At 38.9% G+C, this 18,362-nt stretch overlaps 1 protein-coding gene across 4 annotated transcripts in view; it reads right to left on the bottom strand.

Moving 5' to 3' along the window:
- Positions 1-18,362, bottom strand: part of mtor (mechanistic target of rapamycin kinase) — a 283,244-nt gene that overhangs the window by 164,409 nt on the left and 100,473 nt on the right. For all 4 annotated transcript variants that reach the window (XM_080215404.1, XM_080215406.1, XM_080215407.1 and 1 more), the window contains exons 26-28: positions 14,138-14,280; positions 12,721-12,883; positions 8,792-8,937 (exon numbers count right to left, since the gene is read on the bottom strand). In XM_080215404.1, coding sequence (XP_080071530.1) covers positions 8,792-8,937; positions 12,721-12,883; positions 14,138-14,280 — 452 coding nt within the window. The remainder of the gene's footprint in view (positions 1-8,791; positions 8,938-12,720; positions 12,884-14,137; positions 14,281-18,362) is intronic.

The following is an 18,362-nucleotide window of genomic DNA, read 5'->3' as shown; positions in this document are numbered from 1 at the left end:
ATCCATACTTCTCCGCAAGTACAATGAACAAGTCTGGTGTAGGATTCACTTCTACAGTTTATTTACCGGTTCTTCTATTCCTTATTTTACATTGTTGATTTTAAGTTACTCAGGTCAGGCCAAAAACAAAATAATAATCACTAAGTCATCCCAAACATGGTGCCATCTGAGAAAAGCATCTCTCACTGCAGCTGAATGTTATGTTTAACTTTCATATTGCTTAGCATCATGGCAAAGGTGATCAATTTAGATCAAATGATTAGAATTTGTACTCTGATCCAGTGTAGGACTCTGCACAAACTTATGATACTGAGAAATGTATGAAGAGCAGAGGGAGATATTTTCATAATATGATAGGATTGATGTTAAATTGTTCTGACTACAAGCCAAATATAATATCCTTCACTTGTGAATCCCCATCAAATGAAGTTTGATGGTGGGAAGGTGATCTTTTGCCCCGAGTGTTACCCAATCAGCAGAGTTTAAATGAGAAAGAGAAGGAGGTCAATGAGGAAAACCTCTTGTACTCTGAGGGTGACAGCTGAGTGTGTGTTAGGAGTTCAAATTGTAACTGAACATAAGAACATAAGAAATAGGAGCAGGAGTAGGCCATCTAGCCCTTCGAGCCTGCCCCGCCATTCAATAAGATCATGGCTGATCTGTCGTGGCTCAGTTCCACTTTCCCGCCCTCTCCCCATAACCCTTAATCCCCTCTCTTATCAAAAACCCATCAACCCGCGTCTTAAAAATATTTAGCGAGGCAGCCTCCACCACTTCAACGGGCAGAGAATTCCAGAGATTCACCACCCTTTGAGTGAAGAAGTTCCTCCTCAACTCCGTTCTAAACCGCCCCCCTTTTATCTTGAGGCTGTGCCCCCTAGTCCTACTGTCTTTTTTGAGCGGGAAGAGTCTCTCCACCTCTATCCTATCCATCCCATTCATCATCTTATACGTCTCAATGAGATCTCCCCTCATTCTTCTAAACTCTAACGAGTACAAGCCTAGTTTATTCAGCCTCTCCTCATAGTTCAACCCCCTCAACTCCGGTATCAGCCTAGTAAACCTCCTCTGCACTCCCTCCAAGGCCAAAATATCTTTGCGCAGGTGCGGCGCCCAAAACTGCACACAGTACTCCAGCTGCGGCCTCACCAATGCCCTATACAGCTGCAGCAAGACCTCCCTACTTTTATATTCAATCCCCCTCGCTATGAAGGCCAGCATCCCATTCGCCTTCCTGACCACCTGCTGCACCTGCAAGCTGGGTTTTTGCGACTCATGCACAAGGACCCCGAGGTCCCTCTGCACCGTCGCCTGCTGTAGTTTTTCGCCAAGTAAGTAATAGTCCTTCCTACCATTATTCCTACGAAAGTGGACCACCTCACACTTGCCAACATTAAATTCCATTTGCCATTTCCTGGCCCATTCGCCCAGCCTATCTAGATCCTTCTGCAGACTCTCCACACCCTCCGCACAATTTGCCGTTCCCCCAATCTTGGTGTCATCAGCAAATTTCGACACCCTACACTCGGTTCCCTCCTCCAGGTCATCTACATAAATGGTAAAAAGCTGAGGCCCCAGCACCGACCCCTGGGGCACTCCACTAGTCACCATCCGCCAATCCGAATAGCACCCGTTGACCCCCTCTCTCTGCCTCCTATTTGACAACCAACCCTCTATCCACGCTAACACCCTACCCCCAACTCCATGTCCCCGGACCTTCTGCAATAACCTCTTGAGGTACTTTGTCAAACGCCTTCTGAAAATCCAGAAAGGCCACATCCACCGGCTCTCCTCTATCCACCGCCCTAGACACATCCTCATAGAACTCCAGTAAATTTGTCAGACACGACTTCCCTTCAATGAAACCGTGCTGCGTCTGCTCTATCAAGCAATTCCCTTCAAGATGCCTCGCAATTTCCTCCTTAATGACGGATTCTAACATTTTACCTACCACAGACGTTAAACTAACAGGCCTATAATTCCCCGCCTTTTGCCTGGCACCCTTCTTAAACAACGGCGTAACATTAGCCGTTTTCCAATCTTCCGGCACTTCCCCGGAATCCAGCGACGTCTGGAAAATAACCACCAAGGCATCCACTATCACCTCCGCCGTTTCTTTCAGAACCCTTGGATGCATTCCATCCGGTCCTGGGGACTTGTCCACAATCAACCCCTACAGTCTGTCGAGCACCGCCTCTCTAGTAACAGTAATGTCATTAAGACCCTCCAGTCCTACCACCTTTCCATCGCTAACACCCAGCAAATTATTCACGTCCTCCTCCGTGAAGACAGAAACAAAAAAGTTATTCAATACCTTAGCCATATCCCCATCCCCTACCACTAGGTCCCCTTTCTCATCCTCTAAAGGACCAACGTTCTAGTTCGGTTGGATCAAATTGGAGTGCAGCCAGCAGAAGAGAACCACAGAGGAAACAGTGAAGAAAGCCGGACTGATTAATTATGTTAAACACCAAGGAGGAGTTGAGAAAGATAAGAAGAAATAATACACCCAGGTTGGTGACAAAGGAGATTGGCTGTCGATGAGGGTCCCTGTGCAGTAGGTGGGTGGAGACAAAATCGAAGGGATTTAAAAAATGCTTCTGGGAGAACAGAACATGACAATTTGAGGAGAGGGTGAATGGTGAAGAGAAGGAAGTTAGAAACAGAATGATACCTGGCAATCAAAGAATCTACAGTGCAGAGGAGGGCCATTCGGACAATCGAGCCTACACAAACAACAATCCCACCCAGGCTCTGTCCCCATACGCAACATATTTACCCTGCTAGTCCCCCTGACACTAAGGGGCAATTTAGCATGGCCAATCCACCTAACCTGCACATCTTTGTTGTGTGGGAGGGAATTGGAGCATCAGGTGGAAACCCACGCAGACATGGGGAGAACGTGATAACTCCACACAGGCAGTCACCTGAGGCTGGAATTGAACCCAGGTCCCTGGTGCTGTGAGTTAGCAGTGCTAACCACTGTGCCACCCTTAGAAGTTGGAGGTTTTTTTAAAAATGAGAATTACAACAGTCTTCTGGAAGGGGAAAGGAAACAAACAGTTGCTGTGCAAACAGAGCCATTTATGGTTGAATTAGGGCAAGAGAGATAGTTCCATATTCAGGGTTTGACTTTTCACAGGAACCAGCTTTTACAATTGGCTACCACATTTGTATATGTAACAGGTATTCGTCAAAGCAATTCAATTGTAAATGAAGTTACTGGCATACTCAATAAAATGCTTTATGAATAAAAGTTTGATATGTAGATTGTTTTCCTAATAAAATGGTTCAAATTTTGTAGTTTTAATACTTCTGAAACTGACAACATTACTCTATAATATTGACAGCATTCTCTGGTGTCTGCACAAAGCTAAAGGCTGCTATAATGTATTTTCCTGCTCCTTCACTCAGTGCATGGTTGAAGCCCTCAGATGGATTTCAATTAGAAATTACTGCTTTGATATGAACCTCCACATTTTATTTAATTATTCTTGCCATAAAAACCTTTGAATAAATTACGCCACATTGAATGACATTTAATGACATTCTATACCACAATTACTGCAAAATAACTTCTCTGTCATGAAAATTGAATGGATATTTACGGAATTACAAATTTCTTCACACTATGCTAAAATCTCCATAAACTTTTAAAATGAGTTCATTTAAAAAAAATGTTCAGTATTCCATTTTTGTCTTTAATCCATAAAATTATAAAACGTGACGAGTAAAACCTGCTCATTCCTTCTCGTCTGTTTTTTTCTGAGAATTATTCAGTGTTAATGGTTATTCAGCCTGCTTACTGGCATCACTGTTGCTAGATGCTAGAAATCCTATCTACTTGACCCCAGAACTTGATCTTTGTGAGCAGTTTTAAGATCAGCAGCAAGTGCTTCACTTCTTCACTGTCCTCAAAATTGCAACCAAAGATTCTGCTCCAGTATCATAATAGTGTGATACTGTCAATTCACACAACTCTGAGTCATAAGGAAAAAAATGACATCCAATCAGTAGAAAAGATATGAATTATAATGATAAAAACCTCTCATAGTGAAGCTCTGAAAAGATTGAGTCAACTAAAAATCTGATTGAATCTGAAATGGTTTTTGGCACATTTATGTAAGTCACAAAAGCCAAGTCTTCAACTATTCGATTCAGTCTGGAAGGAAAAACAAGTATTTTAAGTGACTGTTATGCTACTTACACCATTGAAGTATAATCACCCCAGAGGCTACTGTCTGGTATGCGATCTCAAATTACAAGCATTTTACTTCAGAAAAGTTTCTACTTCAAGTAAAACAGGCCTTAACCAGCTAAATCCCTCTCCCCCTTTGAATATCCACTAAATTATTAATTAAACAGGGATTTAATCCCGTTGTCCACAAAGGCTCTGTTCACCATTTATTACCATTTTCACATTGTTCCAATTCATTGCTAAAGTATTAACAGTTGCCAGTTTTTGGATAGGAATGTCTTTTCAAAGCCTCTTTATTGCAATAGCATTTCAGCCCACTTCCTTTGTTTTGCATTAACACAACTAAATAGGCTGAATTTCAAACTTAAATTAATCAAGTAATATTTTAAATAAAATGATAAAATGATATAATGATATAATGATGTGCTCCTACAGCAATTTGAAATGCTGTAATATAACTGTGCTGCAATAAATCATGCTGAATGCAATGCTTATCTTCTTTACACTGAATACCAAAACATACAAAAAACTTAAATTCACTCAAAAAAATTCAGCACAAGTCCTAGAGGAAAATAAGACAATTTAGCAGATGTCAAGGGGCCAAGACTTCACTATATTTATATATATATATAGCATCAGGGAACAGTGGTTAGCACTGCTGCTTCTGAGTGCCATGGACCCGGATTTAATTCTGGGCTTGGGTCACGGTCTGTGCGGAGTCCGTGCATCCTCTCCGGGTCTGAAGATGTGCTAGTTAGGTGCATGGCCATGCTAAATTCTCCCTCAGTGTACCCAAACAGGCACTGGTAGTGTGGCGACTAGAGGATTTTCACAGTGTTAGTGTAAACCTACTTGTGACACTAATAAATAAACTTTAAAACTTCAAAGTGAAACTAATCACAAACTTTGTTATCTTGATGTTAAGTACAATAGAAGATTTTTTTCATAGTTCATTCCATCTTCGCAATTATATCAGAACTATTAGGTTATAACTCTGCATTATTCTTACAAAGAGATTCACTTATCTTGTGCCATCCAATTCTGACAAAAATTGTTTGCATCTAAAATATTAACCTGTCTTTTTACTAGTGTTGACAAATCTGCTATACATTGTCAGCAATTGCAATTTTTACCTTAGGCTTCAATTGTTCTTACAAATTTAGAAAATCATGCACATTTAATGCAAGTCTCTTGGCACCATACTTTGTAGCTTTGGATATGAACTGCAACTAGAAAAAGTCTTTTTTTGTATTTTTCTTTTATAGCTTTCTTAAGAAACATTAGCATTTACCTATAAACAGAGGAAACAAAAGTTGTTCAACACTATAGTTTACACACAATCTCCATTTAGTAAATAATGAGCAAGAAACCAAAAATGTTTCTTGTCAAGTAACCGGAATGAAAATACAAGGAATTATTTGTGCATAATGCTAGTGTATTTATAATGTTGAATTCTGATGGAAATTTTACTCTAATCAACCTGTAAGGAAACTGTCAAACCCAAGTCAGTCAACAGTAATATTTGGTAGGGTGCAAACTATTCTTCCAGCCAATCATGCAGGCTTCCTGTCCATCAAGCTATGTTAAAATTACCACTACCACCCCGAACTTGTGTTTATCGCTTGGGGTCCAAGGTTACCCCGGTGTATAATGTTCCACAGTACTGCAGTAAACAGAAAATAATTCACATAAGCTATTGTCTTTCAAGTCACAATTCACAACGTTGCTTTCTGATTGTTGCATCTTCCCAAATGACTGGTGAAGATGTACACAAGCTGCTGCATGAAAAGCTCACAGGTCTGAGGTACTCATCCATCAGCTGCCAAGAAAAATGGCTGTCTCTATCCTTGAAGCTACCAACAAAAATGGTTTAGTATTAGGCCATTCTATAATATCTTATTTAATTAATGGATGTATTTCCCCTCATTTAAAATGAGATAGTCCAGGTTTCAAACAAATTAAAGAAAATAGCATTCAGCTGCAAAGTAGCTGTTAACATCTAATTAACTTATTGGAACTGATATTTTTGACAGTACTTGCTGTATGTGTCAGAACCTGCTCTAACATGAATGATATTAGTATGTTACTTCTAGCTGTCAAAATCCAGCCAATTAAGGCAAGATTCAGCCAAATAGAACTTTAAGGTTACACTGATCCTTTTAACAACAACTACCCATTTGATCATTCTTGTTAAATATTGCTGTATGTTGCTACCAGATTATTACATGGAGTTCCAAATGAGGCTAGACAAGCATTTTTCTTATCCTGAACTACCAATTTTCCATGAAGTATATGAGCAAAACTTCAAATGACAGACAACCAGTTTGTACAGCTGAACTCTTTAGACCTGGACTGCTAACAGCTCTTATAAAAAATGGACAGCATGACACAAAGTTAACTTATTTATGGACTAAAATTACTTCCATGAAATCAAACAGGATGCCCAAATGAAAATCTGTAAAAAGTTACATTGACTGCTCAAGAGGTGAACCAGGTGTCTTATTGAAACCACATTTCCACTTTATTAGTTTAGGAGTGCAGCAGATGCCACCAGTGTTCCAAAGCTTCAAATCGCAAGTTTGATTCATAGTAAGTTTTGAATGTTTTATTCTCATTTAAACATTAATTCCCAGTATACTTTCACATGATGGCATAAATCAAAGCTCAATTATCATCCGGTGCAAAATTTGACGGCAACTTGTTATGCCTTTGCCAGGATTCAAACACACTTTCAATAATGCAGCCCAGTCTGGACTGTCATCAGCAGAATTTAAATAGATTGTTCTCTCCACACACTTTGTTCTAAACAGGAGCAAATCCCAACAATGTTGTTCAGCATAGTCTCAGAGCAAACACAAGAAGTGTCATCAGGACAAACTGTTTTGGTTTATGAGAATAGGTAGGTAAATGCTGTGTACACAAATCAGAACAAATAAAGAGGAAACAAGAATTTGATGGAACTTTTGTAAAGGACACTTATCAGTGATAAATTGGCACAGTGGCAAGCACTGCTGCCTCACAGCGTCAGAAACCCGGGTTCAATTCCCAGCCTGGGTCACTGTGTGTATGAAGTTTGCACCTTCACCCCGTGCCTGTGTGCGTTTCCTCCAGGTGCTCCTGTTTCCACCCACAGTCTGAAAGTCATGCTAGTTAGGTGTAGTGTCCATGCTAAATTGTCCCTTAGTGCACCCGAACAGGTGCCAGAGTGTGGTGACTAGGGGATTTTCACAGTAACTTCATTGCAACATAAACGTAAGCCTACTTGTGACACTATTAAATAAACTTAGACTTAGAAATTCTGCAGACTGATTAGCAGCATGTTTACATACAGAATTTCCAAATTTTTTAAAATCTTCTCTTTGATGCATGCAGCTTTATAAATTTATCCCAGCCCTCACTAATCAAATTTCCCACCCATGTCTTCTTCAGGTGCAGATTCACACTGAGTTGTTGCTCCCAAAGCTTGAGCAGCTCTCCAATACAATGTGGTCACTCTTCACATGTGAAACTGGTCCGAAAGTTTCAACAAAGACATACAACCGCAAAAGATATCATAATATAGCAAAATTTTGATCCCTTGCAAATGAATTTTCCAGGTGACATCCTCGAACAGTAATTAATGGGAACATCGACTAGCTTTTCCTATTTTCCTTTAATTTAAATTCATAATAAGCAATTTAAACAGTTGCACAAACAGCTGAGAATGGAATAGAAAATGGAAAAATTGGAGGCAACAGAATGGTGAATATCTAATATAAATGGACATCTTGATTATTATGAGTCTGCATTTCATCTTCGACAAATATGACTGTGCAAAGATTGCAAAATCATTAAATGCATCTAACATGGGAATGGAGCAACATGCATGAAACATTTCCTTCAATCAATAAAACATTTATGAAATTAATTTTATGAAACTTCAGAATGTAGATTTGACTTTTATTTTGAAAGTAGCTGCAAATAGTTCGATCACCCCGGAGCTATCCCATCTCGGAAAAAATCAGAAATAAGCTTCGCTAGGATAAGGTTTCTTAGCCTCATCCATAATGACTAATTGCACCAATAGATTTTCAGGTCAAGCAAATAAAAACTGAAGCAAAACTTCAGGTTAAACAGAAACAACAATTTTTATATCTTGGACATTCTGAAATTTAATCTGATCCCTAAATTTGAGAAAATTCTCAAAAGTCCAAGCCCATACTAAAGTATGAAACACATTTCAAGCAACAGAACAGCTAGATTTTGAAAGCATATTAAGGGATTGGGATTTTTCCAAATACAAGCATGCAATCCTCAAGAGAGCAAGATATGTTAGGAATCTGGCTAATATAAATGTAATTTAAAAGCAATATGTAGTTTTCTATCAATGTCTTACACACACAGGCTCCTTTGTTCAACAGAGAGACATTATGCACAAAAGGAGGTCATTCGGCTCAGAGTCCATCTATACCTGCGACAGCAGTGAATACATTTTGCTAATATTTATTTTTGTTTGTACCGGTTCTCTCTGTTAATTTGTTAGACTGGTCACTGCAATCCAAACTGGAGTGCAATAATTTGCCACACATTTTTAAACAAAGTGATTCAACTTACCTGATTAAAGATTCTAGAATTGCTGGGCAGGGACCTTTCTGGAACTCCAGCTCCTTATAATGTAAGGCTTTGGCATATGCTCGACATTTGGCTGCTCTCTCTCCCAGAAGGACAATGCCATTGTCATCTCTTAGTGGTAGAGGCCCCTGATGGGAATTAAGGAGTTAGGCATTGGTTTTCTCTTCAAACAAAAATTTATTCAACTGCTTTGGCAAATCATTTGAAGGCAGCAAACTGACAGATTAGACTGCAACGACAACAAATACAATTTTCCACATTTTGCACTCTGTATCTGCATCAAGCACCCAATGAAGATATTTCTTGAAGTGCATAGGTATAGCAATATTATTAATAAATATTTACAATTTCACTAAAAATCTCCATGAGAAGGATTTGCAATTGCTTATAGTGTCACTAGACTGGATGAAATCATAACCCAAACTCGAGTTATGTGCAGATTAATATTACTTTATTAGCATAGTTGGGTCTATAGTAAACTTTGTTCTTGTAAGTTTAAAATACAATTTTGCATTGTTGAAATGCAGTAAAAATATCAGAATCTTGAGTCCTAAAACAATGAACAAGCAGGATAGTGATGGAGGTAAATAAGCAACACAAAACTACGTGTTTCAAAACAACTCTTATTTTTGAAACATGGCCCTTTGTAGTTTAAACGTTATTCTCAGCATATACAAAATTCAATCACAGAATTGTTACAGTGCAGGAGGCAGACACTCAGCCCAATGTCTGCAACAGTGCTCTGAATGAGTAATTCACTTAGTGTCATTCTCTCAACTTTGTCCTGTAACTCTGTACATTCTTCCTTTTCAGAGAAGTCTAATTTTCTTTTGAATGCTTTGATTGAACCTGCCTGCAATATATTCTCAGGCAGTGAATTCCAGACTTTAAATATTTGCTGTGTGTGAAGTCTTCTGTTTCTTTTGCTAACTACTTTCATTCTTGATCCTTTCACAAGTGGAAATAGTTTCTATCTATCTGTTCTATCAACAGCCCTCATGATTTTGTATACTATCAAATCTCCTCTCAGCCTTCTCTTCTCCAAGGAAAACAATCCTAACTTTTCCAATCTATCATCATAACTGACATTTCTCACCACTGGAACTATTCCCATGAACCTTATCCGCAAACTCACCAATGCCTTCTTCAGGTCCTTACTGAAGTGCGGCATCAAGAACTGGAAGCGGCACTCCAGCTGAAATTGAACTATTGCCTTGCACAAATTCAACATAACCTCCTTGCCCTTGTACTCTAAGCCCATACTAATAAATCTTAGGATACTGTATGCTTTATAATCCTTCTCTGAACCTGTCCTGCCACTTTTAATGATTTATGCACGTATCATCACAACTGAAGTTTCTCACCCCTGAAATCCTGATCCCCCTTTAGAGTTGTATCCATTGTTTAATATTGTCTCTCCACATTCTTCCTACCAAAATGAATCACTTCATATTACTCCACATTGAACTTCATCTTTCACCTGTCCGCCCATTCCGGTGACTTGCCAGTGCCCTTTTGAAGTTCTACACTATCTTCCTCGCAGCTCACAAAGTTTCCAAGTTTTGAATTTGTACCCTATACATAAAAGTCTAAGCGATGACTATATACCTGGAAAAATCAAGAGTACTAATACTAACCTTAGGGAACTCCACTATAAATTTTCTTCCAGCCTGAAAAACAACAATTAACCACTACGTTCTGTTTTCTGTCATTCAGCCGATTTTGTATTTGTCTTAGTATTGCCCTGTTTATCCCATGCGCTATAACTTTACTCACAAATCTGCTACACGGCACTAAATCAAATACCTTTAAGAAGTCCAAGTATGCCAGATCAGCAACACTGTCCTCATCAACCTTCCCTGTTATCTCTTCAAAATTCTTCAGCAAGTTAGTTAAATATGACTTCCCCTTAAGAAATCCATTTTGGTTTTCTTTTATTAACCCGTACGTCATCTGAACCCTATTACTTTACTGTCTATGCTGATGCTGATGAGTGATAAGTATGTATTCAGTTTAAAAACTATAAAATGTTATTTTGTTCTAGAAAAATTCGGTGTGTCCAATGCACCAGCAAAGTAGGATTCTATTGTATCAGTCTGATATCCTAATTTCTTGCACCTTATAGTAGAAGATTCAATGTCAAATATTGGCTAGCTTTGCACCACAGAGATGTAATCCACTAGGAGTCAACTTGAAATTACTCAAATTCAATTGATTTAACACCTTTTAAAATCAGAATTTTTTTTTACAAACTGTGTCAGGGATGGATGGAAGTCAGGCCCCACAGATAGAAGGACAGTGTTCCAAGTTCAATAATCCATCTCTAATTTTTAATTCTCTTACATCTTTTTGTATGGAATGGAAATGCTCTATAGTGGAAAGGCTGGTTCTTAAAATTCACTGTATATAAAAGCACAGATCAAAATAACAGATAGACCAGATCTACTGATGTTCACAGGAAACATTAAAAATAGCAAAAGGGAAGATTGCTTCTGCAGTTTAAGCTTCAGACTTGTAATTATTTGCCTCATCTCGCATACTTTAGTAATAGCTGCAGTTTTGTAAAAGATAAAATAATGAAGCCAGTTTATGAGTACACACATGACATAATTTCAGCAACTTCATTCCACCAAATCCCATAACAATAATCATGGTTTTCGTCATTTCAGTCAGCCCTCCATTTGCTGTTAATACTGAAGGCTGAAGTAGCATGACTGACAAGAGGTGCTGCTCAACAACACCTGTTGCGGCGTTCAGTGCAGTGACAGTGCCACTTCTATTTGCGTCATTAATTTGTTATTGAAAATACCAATAAATTTCCAATAAAAATGTGATAGCAATCAGAAAATGGTGTGCAAAATAGGTTAAGGGAGGAAACAAGGAAACTTAAAGCAACAACAACAATTTGCAATTATATAACATCTTTACTGTATCGAAATTTCCTAAGGAGCTTTACAGAAGTGTTAATAAACAAATGTGATACAGTCAAGAGAAGGGATATACAGTGGATAAACAAAAGTTTAGTTGAAGAGATCGATTTTGAGGAGTGTCTGAAGGAGAGAGTAAGAGAGAAGCAAAGAGGTTTAGGTATGAATTTCCAAGTCTTAGGATGTTGACAACAGTGGCCACAACCGTCTGTGACAAGAGCAATTAAAATTGGCAATGCAGAAGTGGTCAGAAATGGAGGAACCCAGATATTCCACATGATGGCAATGTACCCTTTTTTTGGTAGTACATTTAAATGCTCAATCACTTGAAATTTGTTTGCTAGATCAATTATGCATGGTAACTTCACGGAGGAAATGTGTGCGCACCCAGTGCAAGAACTTTCGGGTTCTGCTCGGCTAAGAGGAAACAGGTTTATGAGGCTGCAGGAATAACAAAGGCTTAGTGAAAGGGCAAGCTGCAGATGAGCTGAAGCATGGATGGAGTCAAGCCATCTTATCATGGTGGAAATAAGTGGTTTTACTGATGTTGCAGATACATGGTCAGAAGATTATCTCTGAATCAAACACAATGTCAAGGTTGCAAAGAATTTGGTTCAATCTCGGGTGGTTTCCAGGGAGCAGGATGAAGTCAGTTGTTAGGGATTGGGATTTGTGGCAGAGACAAAAGGCGATGGCTTCTGTCTTCCCAGTATTTAGTTGGAAGGAATTTCTGCTCATCCAATATTGGATATTGATCAGATAAGCAGTCTGACAATTTAGAGACATTAAAGAGTTGAGAGAGGTTCTGGTGATAGAGAGTTTGGTGTTGTCAGTGTATATGGGGGGAACCTGTAGTTATGTTAATTAGGTTTTGTATAAATGTCCAGCAGTTGGGAGGCATTTCATGTGAAACATGTCAAACTATTTTCGTAAAAGGTCAACATTTTCATAATTTGACAGTATCAAATTTTGCCTCTTTTTTACCTTGTCACTGTGCTCCATAAATTCTGCCAGGTTCAACAGTGTCTGTGTGACCTCGGCAATGTCTTGGGAAGTTAGAGCCTGTTCAATACTTCTGATCAGCTCATCTTGTTGTGCTTCATGCAGCTCTGACCAACAGGATAGGAAAGCTGCATTAAACAGGTCTCTGCATTAAAAAAAAGTCAAAAGTTTTAGAAAATAGATGGATAAAAAAAACCCTGCCTGGTTAGACATGAAACAGGCTTTAGATGCATAATGTTTATTCATGCAAAGAGAGAACAAGTGAAAAATCATCAGAAATGGTAACTGTTGGCTTCATTCAAGCAGATTTATTTATGGTCACCTTATTTCTGTCAGTGCTGTGTACCCTTTGATATTTGAGAAACAGCCTTTTAGGGAAGTATAAATCTAAACAAATGCTAGCAATTTATTCAACTATGAATGGGGGCTTCACAGCGAGGTTTGATCTGATCTTCATTTGATCTGAACCCACTAGCAGTGATCCCAGGGTAGCAATGAAAATCTCGAAACCTTGAAGAAAAATTGAATATCATTGGAGTTGTATTTAGGCAAATTAACTCATCACATAGAACATCCACAAATCAGAATTCCTTGTCAGGGTGAACACTAGTCTAATTTACCCGAGGTCTCCAACTTGGAATTGTAACAAATAATAACATATAACCTATACCAATAAATCTATTAAAGAGTGCTCAACAATATTTAATTAAAATTTGGAGTTTGGGGACTGTTGTTATGTATGCTAACATGTTTTGGTGTTTCATTCATTCAATTATGAAACAAACAACACCTTTCTCGAGCAAGATGCAAATGGACATTACATAGCAGCAATCCAACAAAACATTTTTCCCTTTGTATCGACAGTGCTCACAGTAAAAAACATTTTTCTACTCATTCTTATTTCAACCAGTGCTCTCCTTTCAGCTGTGGCTAATTCAGCACTGGGATATTTCAATGACAAATCTTTCCAACTTTCATCCTGGCTGCCAACACCAAGGGCTGGATATATATTGACAGTGGCAGAGGTCTGGGACCAATTAGCCTACCCACCTTCACGGCTGGTGGTGGTGTCTCACACGAAGACCACTGAAGGCAAAGGAAAAAATTAAAACATTTAAAGCAAGAGCACTCCTGAAATTACTTTTTCAAAATCCCTTGTATAACCTCAACTTCCAGGACTCACCTTTTGCTCTAACAAGTGTTCAAGTGTACTTTATCCTGCCAAGGAATGTGGGTGTTGAAATATAGTGGAGTGTGCCTTCCTGAACTCTGCCAATATGGTTCATGTGTTATATTAGCAGAGACATTCATTGTGATCACTCAAATATTTGCTCATTAGAAAATATGATCTGTAAGTTATCTATAAATTAGCAGTTAATTACTAAGATTGGAATTTTACCTTGCTAAAGGGTTATAAGCCTGAGCCAAGGACCAGCACGAGCGGAGTGCAGGTGAGGGAGATTCTTTAAGCAATTCTACACTTAATCGTCTCAGCCATTCCATCCAGTCATCTTTAGAAACTCTTCTGGCAGCTCCCCAGGCCTGAACATAAATCAAAAGTACATTCAATTGCTTCTTTGTGACATTTTTTGGAACTGTTCATTGCACAAGGTCACATAACTATACCGGAGGCAATGCAAGTATAAATGAAGCAATTATTACCATGGTACTACTAACAAATCTAAAGTTTATTAATGAAACAACATTTTTTAAACACTTTTAATCAGAAAAAATGTTAAATTAAAGCATTCATGCCTGCCTTATACTTCTGAACAAAGGTATGTCACATGAATGTGCTACGCATTCATATATTAATAAGACTAACACTACTTTCCAATATATTGATTTACCACAATGATTTTCATTTCAAATGAATGACATAACATCATGCAAAGCATGACATAACAAAGCAGTATAATAAATTAGACCATCCAAAGTAACCACTTCTATTCCAACTGTTGTTGAACAATTGTTTACTTGGTAACTAAACAAAAAACCAGACAATGCTGAAAATGCTCAGTAGGTCAGGCAGTATCTGAAGACATTTTAAATTTTACATTTCAAATTGATGACCACTCCTCGCAACTGGAAAAAGTTAGAAACGGAAGAGATTTTGTGCAAGCAGAGAGGCAGGGAGAGGGGGAACGAAAAAACATAAAAGTGGCAGTCTGTGATAAAAATACAAAATTAAATAACAAACTGGACAACAGTGTAAGGCAAAAGAGAGTGATAATGAGAAAAGAATGAAAGATGGATCTAGAGTACAGATGAAACTGGCAGAATCTTCAACAACAGCTGCCATTCCAAAAAATGGAGTCAGAGGGTTAAAATCTGAAATTGTTGAATTTAATGTTGAGGGAAGGCTGAAAGATGAGTTGCTGTTTCGCCAGTTTACTTTGAGCTTCACTGAAACAGTGTAAAAGTCGATGGGCAGAGTGAAAGCCCAGACTTAAAATGACAGGTAACCAGAAGATACGTATGGATTTAACCAAAATATTTTACAAAGCTATCCAAAATCTGTGCTTGGACCTCACAGTGTATAGTAGACCATATTGTGAATAGCGAATACCATATATTCATATACAAACAAATCATCATTTTACTTGGAAGGAATTTTGATGCTCTGGATGGAGCTAGTAAAAGAGCAGGTATTGCACCTCAGTGCTTGCATGGGAAGGTGCCATGGAAAGGGTAAGGTTGTTGGGAGTAAAGGCAGCATAGACCAGGTTGGAATGAGAGTGGGATCTGTCCCGCTAAAATGTTGAGAACAAGAGAAGGGAACAATCTGTTTTGGTGACATCACACTGGAGTCAGCAGGAATGGTAAAGGATCAATAATTGAATGTGTTTTTAAAAAAAAATTGTTCATGGATTGGAGGAGAATTATGAGCAAGGTCAGCATTTGTTGCCAGTTCTGAATCGCTTTAAAGAGATAGTGGTGAGCTGCCATCTTGAACGTAGTCCATGTGGTTTCAGCACATCTACAGTGCAGTGCTGTTAGGGTCGGAGTACAAGGATTTGGACCAAGTGACAGTGAAGGAGTGGCGATACAGTTTCAGGTCAGGATAGTGTGCGGCTTGGAGGGAAAATGTGCAGCTGAGGTGCTCCCATGCATTTGCTGCCCTCCTTCTTCTGGTAAAGATTGAGAGTTTAGAAGATGCTGTAGTAAATCCAACAGGATACATATCGTCGCCACTCTGCACTAGTGATGGATGGAGTGAATACTTAAGGTAGAGATGGAGTGTCGATCAAGCAGGCTGCTTTGTCCTGATGACTGCGGTTGGAGCTGTACTCATCCAGGCAAGCAAAGAGCATTCCGTCACACTTTTTGTGCATTGTGGATGGTGGATATTTTCATGGAATTTTACAGCACAAAAGAAAGCTTTTTAGCCCATCGTGCTTGGAAAGAGCTTTCCAATTAGTCAGCAATTTCTTCCCTTCCAAGTATTTCTCTAACTGTTTGTCTGTCTACTGTTGCTGCCAGCATTTTCTCTTTTAATTTCAAATTTTCAGCATCTACAGGTTTTTATTTGAATGGTTAATTTGTTTCTCTTGTAGGAATGCCAACCTTGAAGAACTTCTGCTCTTTTCCCTGACGAGATTTCCTTTGGTCTCTTTTAACTTATTCATTTTCATTGCTTTCCGCTTCCCTTCTAGTATTTCATCAGGTGCTTGCTTCGTGGCCACACCTCTTTCCTAAGTAACTATCTCTAGCTCCAACTTATTCCAAATAAATTCCAAGTGAAGTTCCACCCTTCAGATATTTCAAAGATGTTCACTATTCCTTGAAGCAATGCCCTCATTGCATCCTGAGTTCCACGTTTATCGCTTTGTGCTGCCAAATGCACGCTCTCTACCTCTCTCTTCAGCAGCAGCGACACATTCCGTTCTGATCCGCAATTCCATTTCATCTTTCACTTGAACTAATAATCTTTTTATTCTTCTTTTCAGGTGTCAAGGATCTCAAATTTCAACAACTATCTTAATTCAATAATTATGCACCTCTGAATACTTCTACTCCTTGTCTGTCATCGGACTCCATCCCTTCTTTTACTCTCACCTTTGCCAAGCTTTTACTTTGATGAGGGTGAGGTCAGCTGGGATTTTCCTTTTTGTTGGTTCCCTCGCCACCTGCTGCCAACACAGTCAAATAGTCCTTTGGTGACTCAGTCAGCTTAGTTAATAGCTGGGCTACTGAGTCACTCTTGGTCTCCCCATCCAGAGTATATTCTGTGCCCTTGCCACCCCCAGTGTTTAATCCAAGTGTGTTTGACATGACGGAGTATTGATTCATCAACTGAGGGAGGGAAAATGTGGTAATCAGCAGGAGATTTCCTTGCCTATGTTTGACTTGATGCCATGAGACTTCATGTTGATGTTCAGAAGTCCCAGGGCAACCTCCTTCTGTCTGTGTATTACTATGACCTGAGAGACAGGTCATATCCAGAAATGGTGGTGGTGGTGTCTGGGATATTTTCTTTAAGGTATGTTCTTGTGATTATGACCGTCAGGTTGCTGTTCAAATAGCTTGGAACACCTCTCCCATTTTTGGCACAAGCACCCAGATGTTAAAGAGGACTTTGTGGCTCAACAGGGCTGGGTTTACCATTGTTGTTTCCAGTGCCTATATTGATACAGGCCCTTCCCCTGCTTTTATTTCTTTTTGTAAACATTGTAGCAGTTTCATACAAGGGAATAGCTTTCTAGGCTATTTCAGAGGGCAGTTAAGAGTCAACTACACTGCTGAGATTTTGGAATAATATGTAGGCCAGGCCAGGTAAGAATGGCAAATTTCGTTCCCTAAAGGACATCAGTGAATGAGATGGATTTTTACAATAATCAACAATGGTTTCATAGTCAATGTTACAGAGAATAGCTCTTTTATCATTGCAGATTTGTGAACTGAATTTATATTCCACGAGCTGCTGTGGTAGGATTTGAACTTGTGTTCTCAGATCATTAGCCTGGGTGTCTGGGGAATGTGGAATTTGCTTTCATAAACGGCAGTAGAGGCAAATAGCATAGATGCAGTTACGAGAAAGCTAAATAAAAATGAGGGAAAAAAAGTTCATGTTGATAACAGTTAGATGAAGGCAGGAGGAAGAAGAGCTTGTTTGGAGCAGGAACATTGGCATTGACAACTTGGGTGAGACAGCCCGTATGTTGTACGTAAGTAATGTGGCCCCACCTCAAAGTGTTGCATATTACATACACTTCGTATCAATTTCATTACAACTAGAACTATGGTCTCTCTTTTAAAAACTTTCAATTTTAGGGAACAAAAAAACCTAGCTATTTTGCCTGCCCAACTGGAGGGTAATGCAGAGTGATGAATGTAACAATTCTGCATTGTTATTAAGCAAATACCTGTTGTATAAGCTCACTTTCATTAATGCCTGTTTCAACTTCACAGTGTTGTAAATTTACTATAGTTACAAATATTAACATGTGGGCCAAGAGAACTAGGAAAAAAAATGACATTTGATTTACAAGTTGCTAATAACTTGGTTTTAATATGTGTTCGACATTTAAATTTTAACACAGCTTTTAAATGGAACAATAGGCATGCAGCCACCTTCAAGCTGCAGGCCACGTTCTCAGCAGGCAATTTAAGGCCATTAATAG

This window comes from Carcharhinus amblyrhynchos, chromosome 30 (genome assembly GCF_965287045.1).
Source record: "Carcharhinus amblyrhynchos chromosome 30, sCarAmb.v2.hapA, whole genome shotgun sequence".
NCBI lineage: Eukaryota > Metazoa > Chordata > Chondrichthyes > Carcharhiniformes > Carcharhinidae > Carcharhinus > Carcharhinus amblyrhynchos.
This window is presented reverse-complemented; position numbering and strand designations above follow the sequence as displayed.